Below are 24,125 nucleotides of genomic sequence, written 5' to 3'. Positions count from 1 at the left end.
ATTTTGTCATCAGAAAGTTTTTTTTTTAAAGCAATAAACTCCACAAAGCCATAACTATAAAAGATTTGGTGCTGGTTGTGCAGAAATTCTTCCATATGACTCGATAGATAAATTTTGCTCTGATGCAATCCATTTTTCTGTCATAAATAAAACTAAGTGTCTAGAACTCCTGGTGTACATATGAATTTTAGTCAGTATACCACACCCCTGATCTACTGTAGTCCAGACAAACTTAAGCTAAAGTGCCCTGGTATGCCTGAGAGCTGCAAAACTGTGTTTCCAAAACATCTCGATGCTGACCTGAGCCATAAGCAAGTGGAGCACACGAAGTCCTAAGAAGGTTTTAGGCATACCAGATCGAATCTGGCTGTAATAGTATTTTCAAATTCTTCTGTTTTAGCTTGGTTTAGAGCAGTACATGGGGAAACCAGCAAAAGTTCAAATGAAGTGATGTAGGTTAAGGAAGTCTTAATGGGCAGAGTGTGAGGCGGGGTCACTGGTGCTTTATAGACCGTGGTTCTTCTGTGTGGAGTTTGCGTGTTTCAGTTTCTATCGCAATGAAGAAATTATATGTTGATCTTTGTTTTTCCTCGTCTGAGCTGGAATCTGGCTCAAAACCGTACAGCTGGATAGCTTCAATATTGCTCGCCATTTCGCCATGCAGCAATAATGTTTGGTTGGGGTTGTGAGGGGCTGCACGCTAGCCAATGAGCACGTAAACGGATGGATGAAGGGAAGGGGGATGTCTTACGCCGCACCCACTGTTCTGCCCACAACTCAGAGGCAAAATTTCTGATGGACTACTGCTGCTCTGCAGAAACTATGTTCTATAGAACCACACAGGTTTTTTGATTTAGGCTAAAAACAGCATAATCATAATTAAAAGACCACTAGGAACACTTTGAAAATGGATCATAAGATGATCCGAGTGGGACTCTAACAGTTATTAAAACACTTTTGATGTAAATCTTGTTGCTTAAGGATTAAAAGACCACCTCCACCTCTGTAATCATCCTCCAGATCTCCTCACCCCCCCTTTCCCCCATTCTTCTGTGCCCTTACCCCCTGTCACTGACATCCCTTCCTTCTTTCCTCTTCTTCTTTTCTGTCCAGTCCAACGAAAAAAAAAAAAAAGAAAATACAAATGTTCGTTCATTCATTCATCTTCTGTATGGTTAGTTCCCGTTCGGGGTCACATGGCTGCTGGAGCCTATCCCTGCCACTTTTGGGTGAAGGCTGGGGTCGTCAGTCTGCCGCAGGACCACGATCACACACCCATGCACACACACATTCACAAACAAATGTAATGAATATAAATCAAGTTTAGCCTAAATTACAGAAGTGGTTTACACAAATGCACATATTGTGTGTCAGAAGATCCACAACCTTCTGTTTTAACAGCAAAATATGTCCAACACTTTTACAGATCAAATGGCCTCTTTCATTCTTTTCATTCCAATACTCTGCCTCTACAAGACAAAAAGGGCAAAAAGGCAGGATCAGCTGTTCAGGAGGTGGTGGAACTATCGCATTGACCTTAATACATATCGAGTACTTAACGTTTGTTAGTTGGTCTTTATGAGCATTTGGGAGTATACATTTTGGATGTGGGTTGTTTAGGCTAAATCGACTTTTATATCAAAGCAACACATGGATGACATTCAGTCTCCTGAATCCAGCTGTGAATCACTTCTGCGAACCGCCCATGGCACCTGAACACAAAACAGTCGCAGTAGCCAAACCAACAAACTGCATTTTGGCAGTGAAATGTACTGGGACGCTATACGGATCCAGTGTGAGTCTACCCATAACCTTTTTATGGGCATTTTAAATCCTTTAAAGCTTTAAATCTTTTGACTGCCGTAACTCTTTAACCATTTACGCAATTGCCGGTATTCCAGCAGATTCTTCAGTGCAGGAAAGCAGCCTTGTGCCGATATTCAACCATAGCAAGGAAGTTCTTACCCAATCTACATAAATCAGTTGACTCTGTCATGAGAAAATCCAGCTTTGCACCATTACGCAACACTTTACTAATGTAAAGTTTTCCATATCGGTGCAAAGCCAAAATGAAAAGCTGCTTTTTTTCGGCTGATCCGCGTGGATTGTGAACGGTTGAGAACTTAAGATTCAAGATTCAAGATCAACTTTATTAATCCCCGAAGGGAATTTTAGTTTAGTTACTGGACGTCAAAGAGTGTACTTGGGTGTCGCTGGTGACATCTCTGATGTTAAAGGGTTAAAGCTGACCACTCGTTGGTAAACCTTCCGGACCAAGTTTTTTGGATGTTTTTTTTTTAAGTACTTCTCTCTCCGCTGAGAGGTTGGACCAATGTACATTGGAGTGCTTTGGGACTACCTTGATTGAATAAGATGCCCCTTAGTGGATACCTTACGAACTGACCTATTATGTACCACAAAAAGGGAACCAATGTCCCATCTATTGTTAGATGTTGTAATTATGCTAAAGGTCTTAAGGTGGCTCGACATTGAATCGTAGACAAAGTTTAAAGATAGGGTTGGGCGATGTCCCCTAATTTGGCCGTTGACGATGTTTGCTGTCAACCATCGGGATGGACGATGATATCGTCGGGGGCGGGGGGGGGGGGGGGTATTTTTACATTTTTCGTTCTTATATAACTGCTATTCGTTATTTTGCTTTTTTCATTCTGATGCATCCATGTTGATCTTTGTTTTTCCTCGTCTGAGCTGGAATCTGGCTCAAAACCGTACAGCTGGATAGCTTCAATATTGCTCGCCATTTCGCCATGCAGCAATAATGTTTGGTTGGGGTTGTGAGGGGCTGCACGCTAGCCAAAGAGCACGTAAACGGATGGATGAAGGGAAGGGGGATGTCTTACGCCGCACCCACTGTTCTGCCCACAACTCAGAGGCAAAATTTCTGATGGACTACTGCTGCTCTGCAGAAACTATGTTCTATAGAACCACACAGGTTTTTTGATTTAGGCTAAAAACGGCATAATCATAATTAAGAGACGACTGGGAACGCTTTGAAAATGGATCATAAGATGATCCGAGTGGGACTCTAACAGTTATTAAAACACTTTTGATGTAAATCTTGTTGCTTAAGGATTAAAAGACCACCTCCACCTCTGTAATCATCCTCCAGATCTCCTCACCCCCCCTTTCCCCCATTCTTCTGTGCCCTTACCCCCTGTCACTGACATCCCTTCCTTCTTTCCTCTTCTTCTTTTCTGTCCAGTCCAACGAAAAAAAAAAAAAGAAAATACAAATGTTCGTTCATTCATTCATCTTCTGTATAGTTAGCTCCCGTTCGGGGTCACATGGCTGCTGGAGCCTATCCCTGCCACTTTTGGGTGAAGGCTGGGGTCGTCAGTCTGCCGCAGGACCACGATCACACACCCATGCACACGCACATTCACAAACAAATGTAATGAATATAAATCAAGTTTAGCCTAAATTACAGAAGTGGTTTACACAAATGCACATATTGTGTGTCAGAAGATCCACAACCTTCTGTTTTAACAGCAAAATATGTCCAACACTTTTACAGATCAAATGGCCTCTTTCATTCTTTTCATTCCAATACTCTGCCTCTACAAGACATTCATTTTTATGATAATTGTGTCACAGACCTGACATCAATTAACCTAAGTAATTTTTTAACGTCGTGGCTTCAGATTGGAAATAAACTTCATTAGTTGATGAAGAAGATGCTGTTTGGTTTAGGGTTTTAGTTGATTTATATATTTACTCTATTAAATAAAAACATCACAACTTTTTTTTTTTTTTGCTTGTGGGTCAGGGGCAGATTAGTCAGCTCCCAACTAGCAACATGTTAAGGTATCCTTGGACATGACCCTTGAACCCTCAATTATGTCTGGTGAGCTGGGTTGAGTGTCATGGCGGCTCACTCATCAGTGTCAATAAATATTAAGACTTTTTCAAGTATGTGCCAAAATGTAGACAAGAAGCAGGGAGAAAGTACTTTGAAGACCAGTGGATAGGAAAAAAGCTAAGTTTAAACCTTTTTCTGCACATTTGACTTGTATAACTGGGTTAAAAATTCTAGATTGAACCCATTTTAACATGCCCACAAGGACACAAGGTCCTTTTTTGTAAATGAGTTGACAGAGAACCAGTTGCAGTGCATGCAATCTGTATATATAATAATTTGAATATTTTCTAAAGGTCTCATTGTAATTTACTTCATTTAAAGCTTTTTTTTTCAGATATGAGAGCAGATTATACCACATAGTTGCTTAAAAAACAACAAGAAGTAGCTTTGTCTCGGTAGTTTTGTTGGTCTTCTTTTAAGAAAACATATTAATCGGATCATTTCATCCATTTTTAAATACCTAGTTGTTCCAAACTTGCCCATAAACCGTTAATAATCAGTGTACAGTGAAACATGCTGCCTGCTTTCTGGTGTTTGACTTGAATGGGCATCTGAGCCTTTTGTCGTAGGCTATGTGCTCCCTGCTCCCTTCGTCATCCTGCTGTGCACAATAACAGAGCAGAGAGCATGTAGCGACCTGTTCACCTCTCCCGTCCTGCACCAGGTGCTTCACGCGAATTGTCAGTCACCGCCGGCTATGTCTCTTGCAGCAGAACATACCTCCTCCTCCACCTCCCCAATCAGCCGGGATCACAAACACGTGACTTCTCCCGTGATGCGGCCCACATCAGCTTGTTTTGACTCCGCGCAGAGACAGTTTTCGTCCGCTTTTCGACGTGTGCTGTGATGGGCTGAGATGCAAGAGAGGTGCTGCTTTCACGGGCCTGTAAAGTGTGTGCTTGCCTGGGGGCCCAGCCGTGAGAAACGGGCGTTTTGGCGCTTGAGTGCACACATGTGCACGGTTGTGAGTGTGATGTGGTTTTTATCATGGGGTGGGGGTTGTGGGGGTATGGAAAATGTGAAGAGGAGCATGGTTTGGCTGACAATGAAGGGTCCCAATTCTCCGCTGCAGATCGTGGAAAGCTGCCGCAATCAGTGTGACCATCCGTGTTTACTCCCCTCATGACCAACTGTACCAACACGATAAGGCAGGAGAGTTCCCAGTGACGCATCCCCTCTGCTCTGAAATCCACGGCTTATCTGGAGCTTTTCTCACTGAACTGCTGGGAATCAGCAGTTTTTTGTGTGTGCGTGTTTCGAGGAAACCCGATCACACGTAAATCACTCGGATGTATCAAGGGTCTGCTCTCCATATCATCCTGATTCCGTCTGCAGAGCTGCAGAAAATCAGTGTAAAGAAAACACTTTCATTTAGATAGGCTTTCCCTATCAACTTCAGCCCCCATGAGTAAACTATTGCTGTTTTTCTGCCAAAAAAACATGTGACATTATTGCAAATATTGTTTGAATTCGGTGGATATTGTGCTTCAGATTTCTTTTTTTCAGGTGTGGTTTATTGAGACAGTTTTTGGTGTCTGTGACTTTGCTGTTTTTGATAGATTTAAACAATCAATTGTACACAAAACAATCTTTTATAGTGATGAACACAAAAATATCATGTAAAGGCAAAAACAGAAACTATGACTGTTAGGGTTACAAGTGTTTTTTAGTGTCTAACCTAAATTTGTTTTCAACTTTCCAACCAATTTTAACTTACGTTGGTTATTAGTTTCATGTAGATGCTAAGTTGAGGTAACTTTTGAGAATACATTTTTTTGCATCAATAGGGGTCAAAGGGTAAAAACAAAAAAGGCAACATTACTACATTAAAAAAACCAACCGCACAGCTTTTTATGGCTGTAGAGTTGCAAGAAATGGTATAAAAAAAACAATGAAGGATCTTATGAATTGATTGGTACTTAAAAAATAAAAATAGATACAATTTCTTTAAAAAATGTATATCAGCAAAGCCCTTATGGTTTATTTGAATCAAAGTTTCTCAAGATGGTTTGGTTCTTTCCTTGTTCTCTTGATTTATGATTACATCTGTATTTTGTTTTGAAAGATGTCTTTTTTTTTTTTTTTAAAGGTGAACCCCAGAACCATTTTTTTCATAGTTTTTGGAATTGAGTAGTAATTCTTCAATATAAACATGCACATATGAGTAAATAACAGCCTTTTTGTCTCGCACATTTAATTTTTTTTTTGATGAAACATGACCTAACGGTAAAAACATTATTGCAGTTAAGTTTATTTTATAGTGGTATTGCTCCATATAAAGAGTATTTGAAGAGAAATCCTCCCCTCTGTTTCAGTTTCCCTGTTTTGTCATAGAATGTGTGTAGCTTTGTCTTCAGGATGGATTAGGAGACAAAAATAAAGGGAAGGGGGGGGTTTTCTGGAAAGTGAGAAAGCAGATGCGCCTGTTAGAAACACTGTCTGGCTGCCTGCGCCATCTGTTTGCAGCTGCTCGTGTTTGTGCGCAGCAGCAGACGGCATGCTTGTGCGCGCAGCAGCAACATGTCTGGGCCTTTGTGAACAAAAAGGTATGTTTGTAGATCATATTTTGTCATCAGAAAGTTTTTTTTTTAAAGCAATAAACTCCACAAAGCCATAACTATAAAAGATTTGGTGCTGGTTGTGCAGAAATTCTTCCATATGACTCGATAGATAAATTTTGCTCTGATGCAATCCATTTTTCTGTCATAAATAAAACTAAGTGTCTAGAACTCCTGGTGTACATATGAATTTTAGTCAGTATACCACACCCCTGATCTACTGTAGTCCAGACAAACTTAAGCTAAAGTGCCCTGGTATGCCTGAGAGCTGCAAAACTGTGTTTCCAAAACATCTCGATGCTGACCTGAGCCATAAGCAAGTGGAGCACACGAAGTCCTAAGAAGGTTTTAGGCATACCAGATCGAATCTGGCTGTAATAGTATTTTCAAATTCTTCTGTTTTAGCTTGGTTTAGAGCAGTACATGGGGAAACCAGCAAAAGTTCAAATGAAGTGATGTAGGTTAAGGAAGTCTTAATGGGCAGAGTGTGAGGCGGGGTCACTGGTGCTTTATAGACCGTGGTTCTTCTGTGTGGAGTTTGCGTGTTTCAGTTTCTATCGCAATGAAGAAATTATATGTTGATCTTTGTTTTTCCTCGTCTGAGCTGGAATCTGGCTCAAAACCGTACAGCTGGATAGCTTCAATATTGCTCGCCATTTCGCCATGCAGCAATAATGTTTGGTTGGGGTTGTGAGGGGCTGCACGCTAGCCAATGAGCACGTAAACGGATGGATGAAGGGAAGGGGGATGTCTTACGCCGCACCCACTGTTCTGCCCACAACTCAGAGGCAAAATTTCTGATGGACTACTGCTGCTCTGCAGAAACTATGTTCTATAGAACCACACAGGTTTTTTGATTTAGGCTAAAAACAGCATAATCATAATTAAAAGACCACTAGGAACACTTTGAAAATGGATCATAAGATGATCCGAGTGGGACTCTAACAGTTATTAAAACACTTTTGATGTAAATCTTGTTGCTTAAGGATTAAAAGACCACCTCCACCTCTGTAATCATCCTCCAGATCTCCTCACCCCCCCTTTCCCCCATTCTTCTGTGCCCTTACCCCCTGTCACTGACATCCCTTCCTTCTTTCCTCTTCTTCTTTTCTGTCCAGTCCAACGAAAAAAAAAAAAAAGAAAATACAAATGTTCGTTCATTCATTCATCTTCTGTATGGTTAGTTCCCGTTCGGGGTCACATGGCTGCTGGAGCCTATCCCTGCCACTTTTGGGTGAAGGCTGGGGTCGTCAGTCTGCCGCAGGACCACGATCACACACCCATGCACACACACATTCACAAACAAATGTAATGAATATAAATCAAGTTTAGCCTAAATTACAGAAGTGGTTTACACAAATGCACATATTGTGTGTCAGAAGATCCACAACCTTCTGTTTTAACAGCAAAATATGTCCAACACTTTTACAGATCAAATGGCCTCTTTCATTCTTTTCATTCCAATACTCTGCCTCTACAAGACAAAAAGGGCAAAAAGGCAGGATCAGCTGTTCAGGAGGTGGTGGAACTATCGCATTGACCTTAATACATATCGAGTACTTAACGTTTGTTAGTTGGTCTTTATGAGCATTTGGGAGTATACATTTTGGATGTGGGTTGTTTAGGCTAAATCGACTTTTATATCAAAGCAACACATGGATGACATTCAGTCTCCTGAATCCAGCTGTGAATCACTTCTGCGAACCGCCCATGGCACCTGAACACAAAACAGTCGCAGTAGCCAAACCAACAAACTGCATTTTGGCAGTGAAATGTACTGGGACGCTATACGGATCCAGTGTGAGTCTACCCATAACCTTTTTATGGGCATTTTAAATCCTTTAAAGCTTTAAATCTTTTGACTGCCGTAACTCTTTAACCATTTACGCAATTGCCGGTATTCCAGCAGATTCTTCAGTGCAGGAAAGCAGCCTTGTGCCGATATTCAACCATAGCAAGGAAGTTCTTACCCAATCTACATAAATCAGTTGACTCTGTCATGAGAAAATCCAGCTTTGCACCATTACGCAACACTTTACTAATGTAAAGTTTTCCATATCGGTGCAAAGCCAAAATGAAAAGCTGCTTTTTTTCGGCTGATCCGCGTGGATTGTGAACGGTTGAGAACTTAAGATTCAAGATTCAAGATCAACTTTATTAATCCCCGAAGGGAATTTTAGTTTAGTTACTGGACGTCAAAGAGTGTACTTGGGTGTCGCTGGTGACATCTCTGATGTTAAAGGGTTAAAGCTGACCACTCGTTGGTAAACCTTCCGGACCAAGTTTTTTGGATGTTTTTTTTTTAAGTACTTCTCTCTCCGCTGAGAGGTTGGACCAATGTACATTGGAGTGCTTTGGGACTACCTTGATTGAATAAGATGCCCCTTAGTGGATACCTTACGAACTGACCTATTATGTACCACAAAAAGGGAACCAATGTCCCATCTATTGTTAGATGTTGTAATTATGCTAAAGGTCTTAAGGTGGCTCGACATTGAATCGTAGACAAAGTTTAAAGATAGGGTTGGGCGATGTCCCCTAATTTGGCCGTTGACGATGTTTGCTGTCAACCATCGGGATGGACGATGATATCGTCGGGGGCGGGGGGGGGGGGGGGGTATTTTTACATTTTTCGTTCTTATATAACTGCTATTCGTTATTTTGCTTTTTTCATTTTATTTCCCAACTAATGGTTAATCCGCGATGATCCAGTATAAACTGAGGGAAGTGACTTTAACAGAAAAAGTAACAAGCAAGATAGAAAAGAAGTAGTCCGCTCCCGCACTTAGCGAAGTGGACCGGCGGAGTGCGGATTTACAGCTTTGTGTTTGATGGGAAGGGGGGGGGGGGGGTACATGAGCGGTATGTGTGGGAGATTTAAGACTGCGATCCGTCCCGCAGCTCTAGGGGTACGAGCAACCGAACTCAGAACCGGGTCTAAACGTGTGTCTGAGCACAGCTCGTATCGTCAGCACACACAGCGGTTTGAGCATCAAAGCAGAAATGTCGCTCAGTCCTTAGAAAACATTCAAACAATCACGCGGATTTGTGTTTCCAGTCGTGTCCCGACTAAATAAAGGCTGATGTTATTCTTACACGTTTACGTGCAGCGCCACCCAAAGCTAATGTTGTTAGCCCGTGTTAGCATACTGCTAATCCTGGCTCCGTTCAGAAAAAGCACTGACCACATGGATTAAAATTCAAATGATGAGCGAACAGATGTTTCATAATAACCGTAACATTATTAAAAGCACGTTTAGAAGATCATCTCGTATTTTACCGAGCTGACATGTCAATGTATATAGCCGCTCGGTGCTGTTATCGTTTTGTATTGAATTGTAACATTCAATAAAGTTTGGAAAAAAAGCCGCTCGGCGGAAGTTGTATCCCCTTCCGGTTTTCAAACTGCGCATGTGCGAATACTGCGCATGTGCAAATGATTTATTCCGACCGAAATTGTGACCTTAGTGAACGTTTTTATATTCTGAAAACATTTTTCTGGGCCCATCTACACGGTTGGATTCTAATCCGACCATTGATCCCATCAAGATATTTTGTACATGTAACCGCGGCTTCTGGTGTCGACGCGCAACGTGGCGGGGGCGTGGCATCACGATGGTGGTCTCTCCATCGGGATGTCAGTCACCCATCACGATGGACGATGATATCGTCCATCGGCACAACCCTATTTAAAGATCAAACTGGTAGTTTTCAACTTTGTTGATAATTGCCTAATTGATCTCAACCAATACAGTAATGTCTTTGGGAATTGGCTAGTAGAAGAATATGGGCTTTAATCTTATACTTTTTCTTAAAGGGTAAATTCTTGTCATTTTGCGCTTCCGTTACTTAAATCTGGTGTGGTTTAGGTTCATAGACCAAAGAATAAAAAGAGCATCGCAAAGGAAACATTCTTGCGAGCTGTGAAGCACTTAGTCTGTTTGTTTTGCCGGAGCAGTCGGGTGTAAAAAAAGAGTGGGATGGCAGAGCATCAGCGTTTCAGACGTAGACGAGCAGCAGAGATCAGATTGATTGAGTTAAGCATGCTACACTTGCTTCCTCTGCTCTTGGCGGCCCGCGTCTAATGGTCTTAGCAGTAGGTGACAAAGTGCTGTTTTGTTCCCACCATTGTGTGGCAGTGAATGGTGCGCAGCGACTGAAGCGCTGCCCTGACAAAGGAGCAGGGGGGACAAACACACAACAGGAGGTCTGTCGGGAAGCTCATGTGTACGTCGTACATCACTGCAAAATGATGGATTAGAAAATACTTTATGACCCAAACTTTCTTTTTGGTTTCATCTCTTTTTAACAGTTCCACCTGTGGTGTTTGTTCCAGCATGTTTTTGTTTGGTTTACTCCGAGCCTGTAAGCAGCATCTCCACCTGAAAGGGTAGAAAGGTGACTCACAGCAAAACATTGCCCCCTGAGGGAGAAACCTGTGTCAACATCTTTTATTGGCTCATTTTATAACCTTTTGTCAGCTTGTAACGCATGACTGCTTGCTTAACCCCACCTACTTTAGTTACTGATGCACACCTGTCAAGCTTCAGAAATATATAATAGTTGTTTCAAATCATTTTTAATCTTCTTTCAAAAATCAGATGGTTTGCACCAGGAATAGGAACAAAAACAAAATCACTGAAAGGAATTTTGAGGGTAAGTAGCATCTGATCAAATTAGATCTGATTTTAACAAGTTTCTTTATTCTCCAGTAAAATAGTTTAACTTATCCGTCTGTTCAGTACAAGATTAGACTGCAAAGCTTGGTATTAATATAAGGGTTTTATCTTCTGCTCTGCAAGGATCAAGTTCATAAAAAAATAGAAACAAAAACAACATTTTTTTAATTGAAAGTCTGCAGAGAAACAATTTGTTTCTTCCTTTACATTTAGGGCCTACTGGCATCAGTCAATCCATGCCATATTCGAGCACCTTTGAACTCAAAGTTTGGTCCGTTTGGTTCTTCTTATGCTTTTTCTTGGAGCATGATTGTGAGAGTAGTCCATGGGCCGGGGTGCAGAGGTGACTCAGAGTGCGGTACAGAGAAAATGGCTCGTGTTATTCTCCAAAACACTGAAGTCAAGTGCTTCATAAAACCGTAGCATCCGCACTATGGATTGGATCATTATTACAAAAATTTTATTACTGGACTAGGAGAGATAAGCTCTTGTAATGTTCTGCAATCAAGTTGAGTTTAATAATAAATAATGGATTTATATCAATCCATGAAACTAATAAAATTCATAAGTTTTATGTAAAGCCATTCACTTGTGATTTTCTAGAGAAATTCATTTTTTAAGTACCGTAGTTTTTAGGGGGAAAGTTACAGATATTATTAGAGAAATTCCAAAAATTGTTAAATTCAATACACAAAAAATGTTAAAACAGCTTTTACGGACCTAACAAAACTGATTTACAAAGTGATTTATTTCTGGGTGAAAGTGGACCCTTAGGTAACCAAATGTCCTAGAAACCAATCCAAAGCATGGGGGTGGAAGTGTCATATTTTGTAACCGGTTATGTTTCAGTTATTAAAAATTCAGCCATAGTTACTACAATTGTACAACATTTCGAAATGGCCTTTTTCTGCATATATCAGGATTTTTTTTGAAGATTTAGTCTTTGCTATTCCAGATAACAAACAAATCCTTATTTATATTCTTTACCCTGGGTTTAAAAGGTGAAAGGTCAGGTTGAGAACCTTGTTTTTTTTTTGTGTGTGTTCTTAAATGTGGTAGCATGGTTTGCTGTGTCACTTTTGGGGGACTGCAAAGACAACAAAAGATGTGCATTATTTTAAGACGCATTTAACTGCCCTGGAAAAAACAAAACAAAAAAACCCCAAAACTCTCTTCGTTTTCCTTCTTGGGTCGCCACAAAATTACAGCGTGCAAATTTGCAAGATTGTTTTTGTGCTCTGAAAATAAACAGTGGGGGGAAAAAAACTGTTGTGTAACATTGCAGCCTTGTTTTATTTTTATTTATTTATTTTCTCATCAAGCAGTGTTCCCAAACTATTGTCTGCGTCTTCTTAAGTGAACCACACACCCCCAAACCAGGCCACTGATTGCTGGTTTAAAGTTGCACCAAATGCCATCTGCTTGTTTGGCTAACCTCTAAAAGAACCTGGTCTGAGTAAGGGAGCCATGCATTTGTTTGTAATGTGCCTAGCTAGGTCTACTCACATCTTTTTTGTATGTTTATCCACCTCTCACCACTTGTGTTTTTTGGAAGAGTTTGCTGAGGAATTCTGGGAACATTTTACTGCTAACCTGTGATCTTTTAAGCCTGTGTCAAAGGGGAGGGGTCACAAAGTTCATATATGTGGTGACTCGGGGCACACTTCCCAAAGTTAAGCTGATTTATAAGGAAACTACTTACCTGGTGTAGCTTTTTCATGTGTTTTCTTGAACGCTCCCATAAAACCTTTGGGAATTATGCGGCTCCTAGGTAGGGGGAGCCTTCCCAGACGGGATTCAGAGGTGAGGAATGTGCTTGGGCTCCCAGAGCGCCACAACTTCTCAAACAAACAAGAGTGGAGCAAGTTTGGATTGGATTGTGACTTAATGACAGCTTTCATTCAAGCTATGTCTTTTGCTCCCACTCAATCAGGCTTAATGGACACAAATGCTCACATACACAATCCCTCTTTGTGGTGCATTCTTGTGTCAGGTGTGCTCTTGTTTTTCCAGTCAGGGTTGGAGAGGAATCTGGGCGCTGATCCAAGCTGACTCTGGAGCGCGTTGCAAGAGTTTGGGACAAGAAGCAACATATCCACCCCATCTTTGCTCCTCCTATGCCATTCTTCCGCTTATCTCCGACTTTGCTCCTGCTAGCTGAAGACTTAATGGGACATACCTCTGAGTCTTAAACGTAATTTTCATACTGTTCCTTTAGTGTTCATTTATAGATTTGTAATATTTTCCTTTTGTAAGAGCCTTTCTTAGTGAATAAGCATAGTTTATTATTTTGGGTGTCTAAAACTACATTAAAGAATCGATGTGTTATGTTTCATTTTAACACTTGATCTTTTTTCCTTCAAGTTGTAGTGTCTTTACGTTGATTCTTGATGTTCGTTGCATGGAAAGCTTTAGTCACTGCTAAGCAGATAGTCTGAGAGAACATTAAAGGCCTCCCACTCGAATATGAGACTTAAAATCCCTCTTAGTTCCTAGCTGCTCCTAGTTCTTAGCTGCTGGGTTCAACTGGATGTCTGTGTGTGGTTGTTTGATGTCCATTCATCCAAAACCTTACAAGTCTGCCTCTGTCTTCCAGCTCTGGGCCTCATAGGGTTGGAAAAAAGTGCAGTTGGTCAAACTGCAGTTTTCAAATTTCTCCTTGCATTTCTCTGTTTTTGCTTGTCTGGCTTTTGCTTCTGGGGGTTGCTGGGATGGTGGGATGGAGAAAGTTTGTCGTTGAGACTTATTGTTATTTTTGTTGTTTGAACAGGACCTGGTGATCTGTTCCTCGTCATCGTCCTCTTCTCCGGACAGCCTCGGGAATGGGCCAGCACCTTGCCTGGGTGCATCTCTCCACCCGGTGGTGTGGCTGGCGTCGCGCGAGAGTGAGGAGGCCAGCAGCCAGGTCGTAGAGCCCGCCCACTCTGCTCTCCGCTCGCTTGATCTCGAGTGACTTTTGACCCTTGACTCAGTCGTGACCCCACCTTGACCAGCCATGCCATTTGGGCTGAAGCTGCGGCGTACACGGCGCTACAATGTCCTGAGCAAGAACTATTTTGTTACACGGATCCGCTTGCTGGACAACAATGTGATTGAATGCACCCTGTCAGTGGAGAGCACAGGGCAGGAATGTCTGGAGGCGGTGGCCCAAAGACTGGAACTGCGGGAGGTGAAACCTTTTCTTCTGTAACCAGATGATACTTAAGATGTACAACTTTAATATCAGGAGTCCTCAGATTTTGTCGATTTTGTTGCTGTTGGACACACATTGGAATGATTTTCCTTGGGAGAATGTCAATCATTGAACCCCACACCCTTGCAAATCTCTCTGAGCTCTGTTGTCTCTCCTACAGCTTCTTTGTTGGTCTCTAATGAAGCATGACCATCTCTCTCTTCTTATTTTCCAGCTTTAAAAAACTAAACTTTTTTATAACTTTGCTCAAAATTTGTTTTGTCATCCTAGCTTAGTCTTTTTTTTTTTTTGTCATCCAGATAATGCAACAAGGCCTTGTACAGTTTAGGGTCGAATTGTTAAAGGCAGAGATCACAGAAGGAATGTGTGCATGGGTGTTAGCCGGAAGTTTGAGGGAGTTTGATGAATGTGTGTGTGTTCGACAGCGTGTCTGTACCTTTTGGAGCTTCTAACAACACAATGTAGAGAATGATGGTGGAATGCGCCCTCGGACAGTGTTGTGGTATTTACCAGGTGTTAGTGATCTTATAAATAAGGTGGTGTGACACCACAGAATTAGTGGATGTATGAACTTCTTTGTCGGATTTAGCAGATTAAAAGCTGGTTCCTGGTATATAAAATCATTTTTCCATCTTCTGTAAGCAGTGATAGCAACTTACGGCCAAAATGGTTTGTTTATTGTGAAGAACTCCTACGAGTCCTTATAGTTTCTGTTGCAGATGTTGCCATGGACTTTTAACAGTGAAAATCCAACAAATGCAGTGACGGCCTGTTTTTGAGATAAGTAAAGACTAGAATTTAGCTGGACAAAGCTTGTGATGACATTGCAACTCCACGCTACTCTCAAAAATGGGAAAATTGGTGGCACAAACTGTAGTGAATTGACAGTACAGTAGCTGGAACACACCCAATATGACTGTTATTAAGATAAAGATTGGACTGTCCCCAAGTCAATGAAAAGACAAAATTTCTGATTAAAAACTGTTTTATCTCAAAGTTACATTAAAATACATTTGGAGCGGTTGTGGTGGACAGGTAGAGCGGTCAACCTCTGATTGGAAGGTCACATGGTCAGTTCCCGCCTTGCCCACCCGTGGGTCGATGTGTCCTTGGGCAAGACACTAAGCCCCACATTGCTCTGGGCGAATACAAGTTGGCACCTTGCATGGCAGTAGAGCCCCAATTAGTGTGTGAATGTGTCTGTCCATGGTAAATGCAACTTGTGACCTTAAAACTCTTTGAGCCTTAATCAAGGTGAAAATGGCTTGGTAAGTGTGCGACATTTACACATTTACACATTTACCATTTAAATCTACTTGGAGGTGTAAAAAGGAAAGGTCTTTAAAACCAGTCTGCAAGCTTTTGGGTTGTAAAGTTGGATTAGTTTTCATCGGAGTCGATGAAGACTGACTATTTTGTACAAGCCCCCTAGTGGGTACTTGTTGAATTGACAGAATTTTTTTTTTTTTCTTTCAAATACAAACAGGAAGTCATGGGGTTACCCAGTCTGTATACACTGGATAAGCCCATGACTTCTGTCCACCTCCTCAAGTTTTCCTCTATTTCACCAATAACATAAGCAGGGTAATGTCTCGAACAATCCATAACGTATCATCAAGTTTTTACGCCGCATTAACATTAGGGCTGTTTGATCCAAACTAGAGTTAACTCCCTCATTCCTCTTCATTTGGGCTGTTGGAAACACTCATCTAAACTCTGTCGGCCCAACAAGAGAACCTAGGTTTACCTGAGAGTTCTAACTCAAATAAAGCACATTTTTCACATATAGTGTGAACATCTTATCTGTTATTTTCTTGTTGCATTTAAAGTATCTCATTTGTTTCTTAGCCGCTGCACATGTATCTGTTAAGAAACTTATTCTTTCATTTGAACAATTTTGCTTTGTTTCCTCTCTCTTCCTCCATACTTTGTTCATCGTAATAACCCACACCCTCTATATCTGCTTCATCTGCAGACGCACTACTTTGGGCTATGGTTTCACGGGAAGACCCAGGCCCCGGCCCAGCGCTGGGTGGAACTTGAGAAACCCCTCAAGAAGCAGCTGGACAAGTTTGGCAATGAACCTTTGCTCTTTTTCGGAGTCATGTTCTTCGTTCCCAATGTGTCCCGGCTGGAGCAGGAAGCCACCAGGTAAAGAAGACCAGTTTTTTTGATGTGTGCTTCTCTGGTGACTGCCTTTTGGGGTAATACAAAAATAATGTTTCCAATACTTTTGTCCATTGGACTGTCTTTTCCTATTGATGCTCCGCTGATTCGTCAAAATTTCTACACAAGAGATCGAAAGTTTACGTACTCAGTTCGTCTGAATTCAAGATTATTAATGTGCCATCAAATGGTCTGAGAGCTTTGAACTTGGGGTGTGAGCTGTGGGATGTGGATCACCGATGCAGGCGGTCAGAATGAGGTTCCTTTTCATGACTGCTTAAAAATAGGTTATAAAGCTTAGCTTTCAGAGGGAACTTGGACTAGAGTTCCTACTCTTCCACACAAAAAAGGAGCTAGTTGGGCTGGATATCTAGCAAGAGTGTCACCAGGACACGTTCCTAGGAAGAAGCTAAGGGCTGGTCCAACCAGGAGGAGGCTTTGCCGCTAAGCCAGGACATGCTGTTCAGATTGTCTCCTTGTTGCCAGGTGAACTTATCTGTATCTTGTGACAATAACTAGAAGACGTAGCTAAAAGGAGAAGCTTGGTCAGTCTAATAAAGACTTCTTCCCCCGATCACCAGACAAGCAGAAGAAACTGGATGGATTTCTTAGTTTTGGTATCCATCTTAGCTCATTTGCAGGTTTGTCTCGCACTGAGCTGCTGAATTTGTCACCTCCACTTCTCTGGATGTGGAAAATGTCAGCTGCAGGTCCCAGCTTTGGGCTGGAGTTTGTTTGAACAAACTCCCAAGATCTTTCTTTAAGGACTTGAACTTGTGTGCTCACATTGAAATTGTTTATCCATTTTGGACCAGACTGTTTGGTAATAGTTGACAAGACTGGACATTTGAAGACCCTTGTGAGCATGTACATGTCTGTCAAAGAAAATCAGGATTTAGTCCAGTTAAACTGTGGTATTCCAGGAATTCTGTTCAGGCTTTTATGATTTGAGCATGCGTGTATGTGGTAGCCATGATTGAGGCAGTTACAGAAACAATAGTCACCTCTTTAACATCATGTCACCCCCCCTGTTTAATTACTAGGAGCAGATTTCTACCCATTTTGTACTCTCTGTCTCCCACCTCCTCTTCTTTCCCCTCTTCTGTTTGTCTGGAATGTTGGCACAGCCGTCCAGCGTAGGAGGCGGACCACACATTCCTCGCACCAGAAGTGCTGGGGGTAAAAGGGGGCGGAGGATGTCTGGTTCACAAAACATATGCGCACACACACTCCACCCCCTCACCCCCCCAAAAGAAATCCTCTCAGAAGCCAGCTGCAGCCTTGTCAGAAGACTTGCTTACAATATGATGCTTTGTCATAGAAAACATACTCCCGGAGGCGAACTTTTTAAAAGTCCCGTTACTGTATGGAACAAGTTGAAACAGATTTTTACAACTTTTTGGAAAAAAGTTTGTTAACTTTGTTATGGAAAATCAAAAAAAAGTTGATTTGTCACATTTTTTGACCCCATTGTTTGAAGTTTTTAAAAATTAAATAAAAATGTAGACATTTTAGCTCAATTCCTTTTACTAGCATGCAGAAATACTGAGCTCTGAATGTGTTTTTTTGATGTGGTCAGATCTTTGAAGCTCAGTATTTGACTCAAATGTAACCTGATACTTGAACTCAAACTCTTGAGGTTCATCCATTCCTCTGACTTTCCTTCCCTCTTTTCCTTGGTTTTTAGTTTGAAATGAATCAGGAGTCAGGTTTAAAATAATAAAGCTACCTAAAGGTTTTTAAGATTTGCCAGAAACACAAAATAAACAAGCTAAATCATTGATGATAAACAAAAAAGCTGCAACCGACCTGCAGATAAAAAACGTTAATACTGGCACTAGTACTAATATGCGTCTTAAATGCAGTTGATTAAAAATGCTTTTTTACGTCATTCTAAATCATAAAATACATTTAGAACAAGAAGAAACAAAAAAAACAACAACTTTAAAACCCAATCTAAACTGGTTTATTGATGCATTGAGATGAGAAGCAGAGCCAGACTAGGAAAGTTTGTCTTGGTTTAAGTTTTTGTTCTAGAAAATATCTGTTTAATTAGAATAATAACTTCTTCCATCATTCAGAGACGATGAAGAAGAGAACTCAGAAAATTCTTATTTTTACCAATTTAAATATGTCTTTAATTGACTTTAAAGAAACTCCTAGTTTGTTTGTGAATACTTGTTTCCACATAACTAGTAAAATAAACTGAGCAAAGGTGAAATAGGTAAAGTAAAGATCAACTGGATATCAGTATATTTGTTTTAACCCTATAAAATATATTTGTGTCAGTAAATGGGAGCTGAGATCTAACGGCGTGTTGTTTCGGCGTGTGTGGTCGGGCCCTTCTGCTCCCGGTGTGACATTCATATGAAGAAGAGAAAAAATGTCTCTCACAGAAAGCGAGGAAGCTCAGAGGGACCTGCTGACCGTGGAGGGGCCAGCTGGCCTTTTTGGCCTCAAAGCTACCAGCAGAAACAGCCTTGAAATCCCAGCTTTGTTCGGCTAGTTATCACCAACACACACACACACACACACACCCACACACACACACACACACACACAGCTGTACTTTATGCTTCTTGCTGATTCAACACATTTCAAAGTGAAAAAGGCTGTCTGGACCCGCCATGGGGCTAAAGAGGGGGTGCTGCGGGTCACCGTTCTACAGAGGTGGTGAGCATGGAGGCGGGGGGCAACCATATGTTCACAAATGCTCACACTGGTGCCTGCATATGCTGGCAGGCGTGCTGCGCAGGCAGCTCGGACATCTGGCAGCAGGTTTGTGAGCGGACTTACGCAGAAAGGCCTCTTTGTGTCTGGGACTGCTAGTACGACGGTCACCAGAAACTCCCCGGAGGAGCTGGAATCTCCTCTGTGCGTCTTTGGATCAATTCTCACCAGCTGTTGGAGTATTCTGATGTCATTCTGACATGTCGCACACTGTGAGAGCTCCTTTGTGCAAAGCGCCATGAGGATTCACTGAAGCTAAACACAAATCATGAACCTGGATGGGTGCAAACCAAACAAATACCCAACAAGATGACCAGTAGAAACGTTAGTTTGTAACATAACAAAAATCAGCCTTTAATTCCTATAAATGTTAGTGAATTCTGGAATTGTTGAAAACATTCTGGAAACTGCTTAAAACTAATGTTGCTCTGTTAAGTGCATAAAAGATCATTATTTCACGATAAAGGTCCGCTACAATGGTGGATGAAAAAATAAATCTGACTTTTAGCTTAAACAGAAGACTATTGAAGCGTATCTCCTTCCTATTTTCTTTTTTTTTTTTCTTTCTATTTAATAAAAAGTGTCTTATCACTGGATTTAATTAAACTACCATCACATTAAGAGGAAAGCAGCATTGATGCATTTGATACACACAAATATTACTAAAATCCTCGAAATAATTAGAATTTTATTAATCCTTCATCATGTAATACATTGAAAACAATAAAATTATGACAATAACACATATAAATTAAATATGTTTTTCTTTTTGCTAAGCTATATGAACTAACCCTCAACTCGAGGAAAAAATAAAAATAAAAAGAGAGTTTAAGAAATAGATTTATAAAGTAAAATAACATGAACATTAAATCAAAAGCTGAAAAAGCATGGGCAGTAAAAAAGTTTGAAGGAAAATATATTAAAATATATTAAGAAAACTTGTAAAAAACAGACAATCCAACCATTTAAATAATTATGTCGGAAAATATTTTACACAAATCTGAGCATAAACCACAGTTGTAGAAATGTGCTTGAAAACCTTTAAAACTGACCTTGAAAGTGTTTGCACACCTGTGTTGTAATAATAGGCAAATTAAATTGTTGTTGTATATTTTTTAATAAAAGAAAAAACCTTAATGCACCAAAAATCTACTCTACCACTACCATGTCCAAGTATCTCAGTATTAAATGTAGATCTAAGCAGTTGGATGTTTTTGGAGCTTCTGTTCGCTGACTTCCACATGCCGCCCCCCCCCCCCCCCCCCCCCCCTTCTGTTTTGTTCATAGTTATTTTAGCTGTTTAATGTCCCCCCATGTGCTGCTGGCATCGCACGTGTGTAAACAGAAGCGTTTTGTTTGCGTTGACGCTAAAACTGAAGACCAAGCTCTGCCAACCTCAACATCTCAGGTCCCACGCTGAGGTTGCTGGGAAAATATCGAAAGTTTGTGAAAACAAAGGTCACAGGTTTTAAAGGTTTGGGTGTCTTGCTGGCTTCACCCCCCCCCCCCCCCCCCCCCCCCGACCACATTAGGCCACACCCCTTGCTGCAGCGTCTGTGTTTGGGGCTGGCTAATTAGAGGGTTGCCACGGGAATTAAATGGTCTCTAAGCCAACAGGCATAATGACAGGGTGAGGGGGGGGGGAGGGCGGGGTCCGATTATAGGCCATTCGGAAGAGTTTAAAAAAGAAAAGAACATGGAGAAGTTGGGAGATGAGGAAAATATGAAATATTTAAGGAGGTAATGAAAAAGAAAACAAAAAACTGTATGTAGAAGGAAAAGTCTGGAGTTTTACAAATAAAGTGAAGTTAAAAAAGGACATGACGACAGTCTGGGCATGCATGTGAGTGGAGAAATGAGTTAGCATGTAAGTATAGTTTCCACAGCCTGTGTGTGTGTGCGTGTGTGTGTGTGTGTGTGTGTGTGTACATCATAAAAGGTGTTCTGGACGCGCTTTGGAAAGCCTCGGTCTGTGGTTGCCATGGCGGCAAACAGGAAATGGCGTTTTCATGCAGCTGAGCCTGGTCACCCTGACAGTTCTGCCTTTCTTCCTGTGTGGCCGTTCTCATTCTACAAACATCCAATTAGAAAGGGGAACAAAAGAAGCCCAGAAACCGAAGCAGCCCGCTGCATTTTGGTTTGGTTTCGGGACTTTTACCACATTTTTCTGAAGGCTGCAAATAGCCTCAACACTGTCACTGTATCAGCTTACACTTCCAACCACGGCTGCCCAAAACCGCAGAGAAAAGACTCCCAGTTCGCCCTACATTTGTACTGTAACTGTTATGCTTCTGTGTTGTGTAAATCCTACCAGAGATGATATCCAGTGCCTAATGTGTCAGGCTCCTGAATGATCACAGACCTTTGCGACCATTTTGTTTAGCTCCAACTGGTAAACTTTAGAGAAATATGTCTTTTGGTATTTTAAGTAAAAGTGACTCACTCATTCCTCATTTCTGCAACAACATTCTCTCCCTTGGCTCAGGGTGGCTGCTGACTAAGAGCAGTGAAGAGTGAGTGGGTCATCTGCTTGCAGTTCATCAGTTGCTAATCATCATGGTTTCTCATAAAGACCCACTCCAATCATCTTTAAATCTATTCTAAAAGCCTTTCAAGTGGTGTTTTAATTATGATTATGCTGTTTTTACCCAAAATCAAAAAAACTGTTATTGTCTAGGACATACTTTCTGCAGTGGTTCATCAGAAATTCACCTCTGAGTTGTAGGCAGGATGCAGGGTGAGCCATCCTTCATTTCCCATCATCCCTTTGTTTATACGCCCTCCCACAAGCTTACAGCCCCTCATAACCCCAACCTAACATTAGTGGTGCAACAAAAAAGGGTGAGCAATATCCAGACGTACAAAGAAAACGCTGACGTACAGTTTGAATATTTAAACCTCTTGTTGTACAAGAGGTTCAAAATTTAGAATTCTGTTGGTTTTTGTCATCAATACATTAAATATTATGAAGTTCTATAACCCATTGGCTAGTTTTTGGTTGCCAACATTCCTGCTGTGCATAGGGAATTATACAGTATAACTTTGTGTAGCTTCTTATGTACCAAAATATTTTATTTATAATTTTTTTCATGATTTTATGACCCTCTAATTGATTAATTGATAATTTCCCCCACTGGTTCCTTTTTACCTCCAATTTTTGGCTCGAACCTGCAAGAAAATGTGTCCTCTTTCTCGCCTTGTACGTAGGTATCAGTATTACCTGCAAGTGAAGAAGGATGTCTTGGATGGACGCCTCCATTGCAACATGGAACAGGGCATCAGACTAGCTGGACTAGCCGTTCAAGGTAAGATTCATATCAATCACATGTGTTTAATCTAGCAGAGAGAAATGCAGCAGCCGAGGGAAGCGTGCGCACAAACCGGCGCTTTCTCGGGTCATCTTGACACTGCTGCCTTATATGGCTGCATACCACAGGGAGAACCAGTCCACTCGAGTTCCTATGGTATCAGTCCTAACACATGCACACACACTCTCCATCCTCGAGCGCTGTCTGCGTCCCATGGGGAATGTAAACAGACAGTGAGCTTATCAGCAGCTCCAAGGTTAGCCTCCGCAGCATCAGGAAGACGGTTATCTGTTGGGAGGCAAGGATCCTCCTCTTTGCCTCCTTTTGTCCGACAAACAGCACTTAGTGGTTGATACAAGCTCTATCTGGAGAATGAGCATGTTATAGATATGACGTGCACACGGGGGCTTTGTTGATGTGTACGATAAGTTCTTAATTTATTCTCGGGCCAAATCTTGACAAGTTAGTCAGGAAGATTAAACCCAAGAAAGCATTATTGGCTGAAATGCAACTGAACACTAGATTTGATAGTTTCACCTCTAATGGAGACCTAAAACGTGTCATTTAATGCTGGAAGTTTTGGTTATAGATGACCCCAGTGGCAAACTAAAACATTGTGTGGTGAAGCTAAGGCTCTTTTTAAAGTTTACCGTTTTTTTCTTCAAATTTAAAACCCTGCAGAATAAATTGGCACAGAAATACACTTTCCTACTTACTTGGTTGTTCTTTATTCAAAGTTAAAGCCACTGTCAGCTTTTTTAAGGTGTTTTTTTGTCGGCTGGTTTTCATCCTTTAATCTACTAAGCGCTCACCTTCTAGCAGTGGCTTTACTCCCAGGAGTCGGACGATGACCTGTTTTGTAGGTATTTCTTGGCTCAGTCTTTGGCATCTGCAGCTTTAGACTGACAGCATCTGACTGGGTCGCATCTCAGAAGTTCTGTTTATTTAAAAGACATTTTACAGTTTCATGTCTGCTCCTTTCATGATTTTAGCCATTAGTCACTCATCTGAATTTGATTTATTACATGTACACGTTTAAAATGATTCATTTTGATGATTCTTTTAGCCGATTTTGGAGACTTCAATCACTTCCCATCTCAGGACTTCCTCAGGGAGTACGTGCTTTTCCCAGTGGTGAGTCCTGAAATCTCTAAAATCTCGGAAATTCAATCTGCATGTGATTGGTTGGGTGTTAATATGCGGCCTGAAGGTACGCATTCCCCTGGTGCATACCTGCAGAAAGAGCGTGTGGACATGTGGCCTTTATCTCCGCTTCTTTTTCCTTCCAGAACTGGCCTAACGGAGATGAAGTGCTGGAGGATTGGACGCAAAAAGTTGCAGAAGAGCACAAAAGTCACTGGTACTCCCAGCTTGAATGTGTACTCTGCACAAAAAAAACCTTTGCAAGTTGAGCAGGAGATGAAAGAGTGATTGCTTGCGCTTTTCTACCTTGTAGTGGAATGCAAACCGCTAAAGCAGAGCTGCTGTACATCAAGGAGGTAGAGAAACTGGATGGTTTTGGACAGGAAAGCTTTCCTGCTAAGGTAGATTCGTTTTATCCTCACAAATCTTTTACATTTAAAGAAAAACCTTTATTCTTAAGCATTTCCT

The 24,125-nt window shown here is 41.3% G+C and overlaps 1 protein-coding gene across 3 annotated transcripts in view; it reads left to right on the top strand.

The window, feature by feature from the left end:
- LOC101168590 (protein tyrosine phosphatase non-receptor type 14) overlaps nucleotides 1-24,125 on the top strand; it is a 42,862-nt gene that overhangs the window by 6,103 nt on the left and 12,634 nt on the right. The window contains exons 1-7 of one of the 3 annotated variants that reach the window (XM_078942965.1): nucleotides 11,604-13,311; nucleotides 13,888-14,286; nucleotides 16,286-16,461; nucleotides 22,414-22,511; nucleotides 23,581-23,648; nucleotides 23,804-23,874; nucleotides 23,971-24,058. In XM_078942965.1, the coding sequence (XP_078799091.1) occupies nucleotides 14,113-14,286; nucleotides 16,286-16,461; nucleotides 22,414-22,511; nucleotides 23,581-23,648; nucleotides 23,804-23,874; nucleotides 23,971-24,058 (675 nt within the window). In that variant the 5' untranslated portion in view covers nucleotides 11,604-13,311; nucleotides 13,888-14,112. Of the gene's footprint in view, nucleotides 1-11,603; nucleotides 13,312-13,887; nucleotides 14,287-16,285; nucleotides 16,462-22,413; nucleotides 22,512-23,580; nucleotides 23,649-23,803; nucleotides 23,875-23,970; nucleotides 24,059-24,125 lie in introns of those variants that run through there. The other 2 variants (XM_023953197.2, XM_078942966.1) reach the window with 2 other exon arrangements.

This window comes from Oryzias latipes, chromosome 24, assembly GCF_053564925.1.
Source record: "Oryzias latipes strain Hd-rR chromosome 24, Olatipes_Hd-rR_3.1".
Lineage (NCBI taxonomy): Eukaryota > Metazoa > Chordata > Actinopteri > Beloniformes > Adrianichthyidae > Oryzias > Oryzias latipes.
The sequence above is the reverse complement of the archived record's forward strand: the minus strand, read 5'-3'. Positions and strand labels throughout refer to the sequence as shown.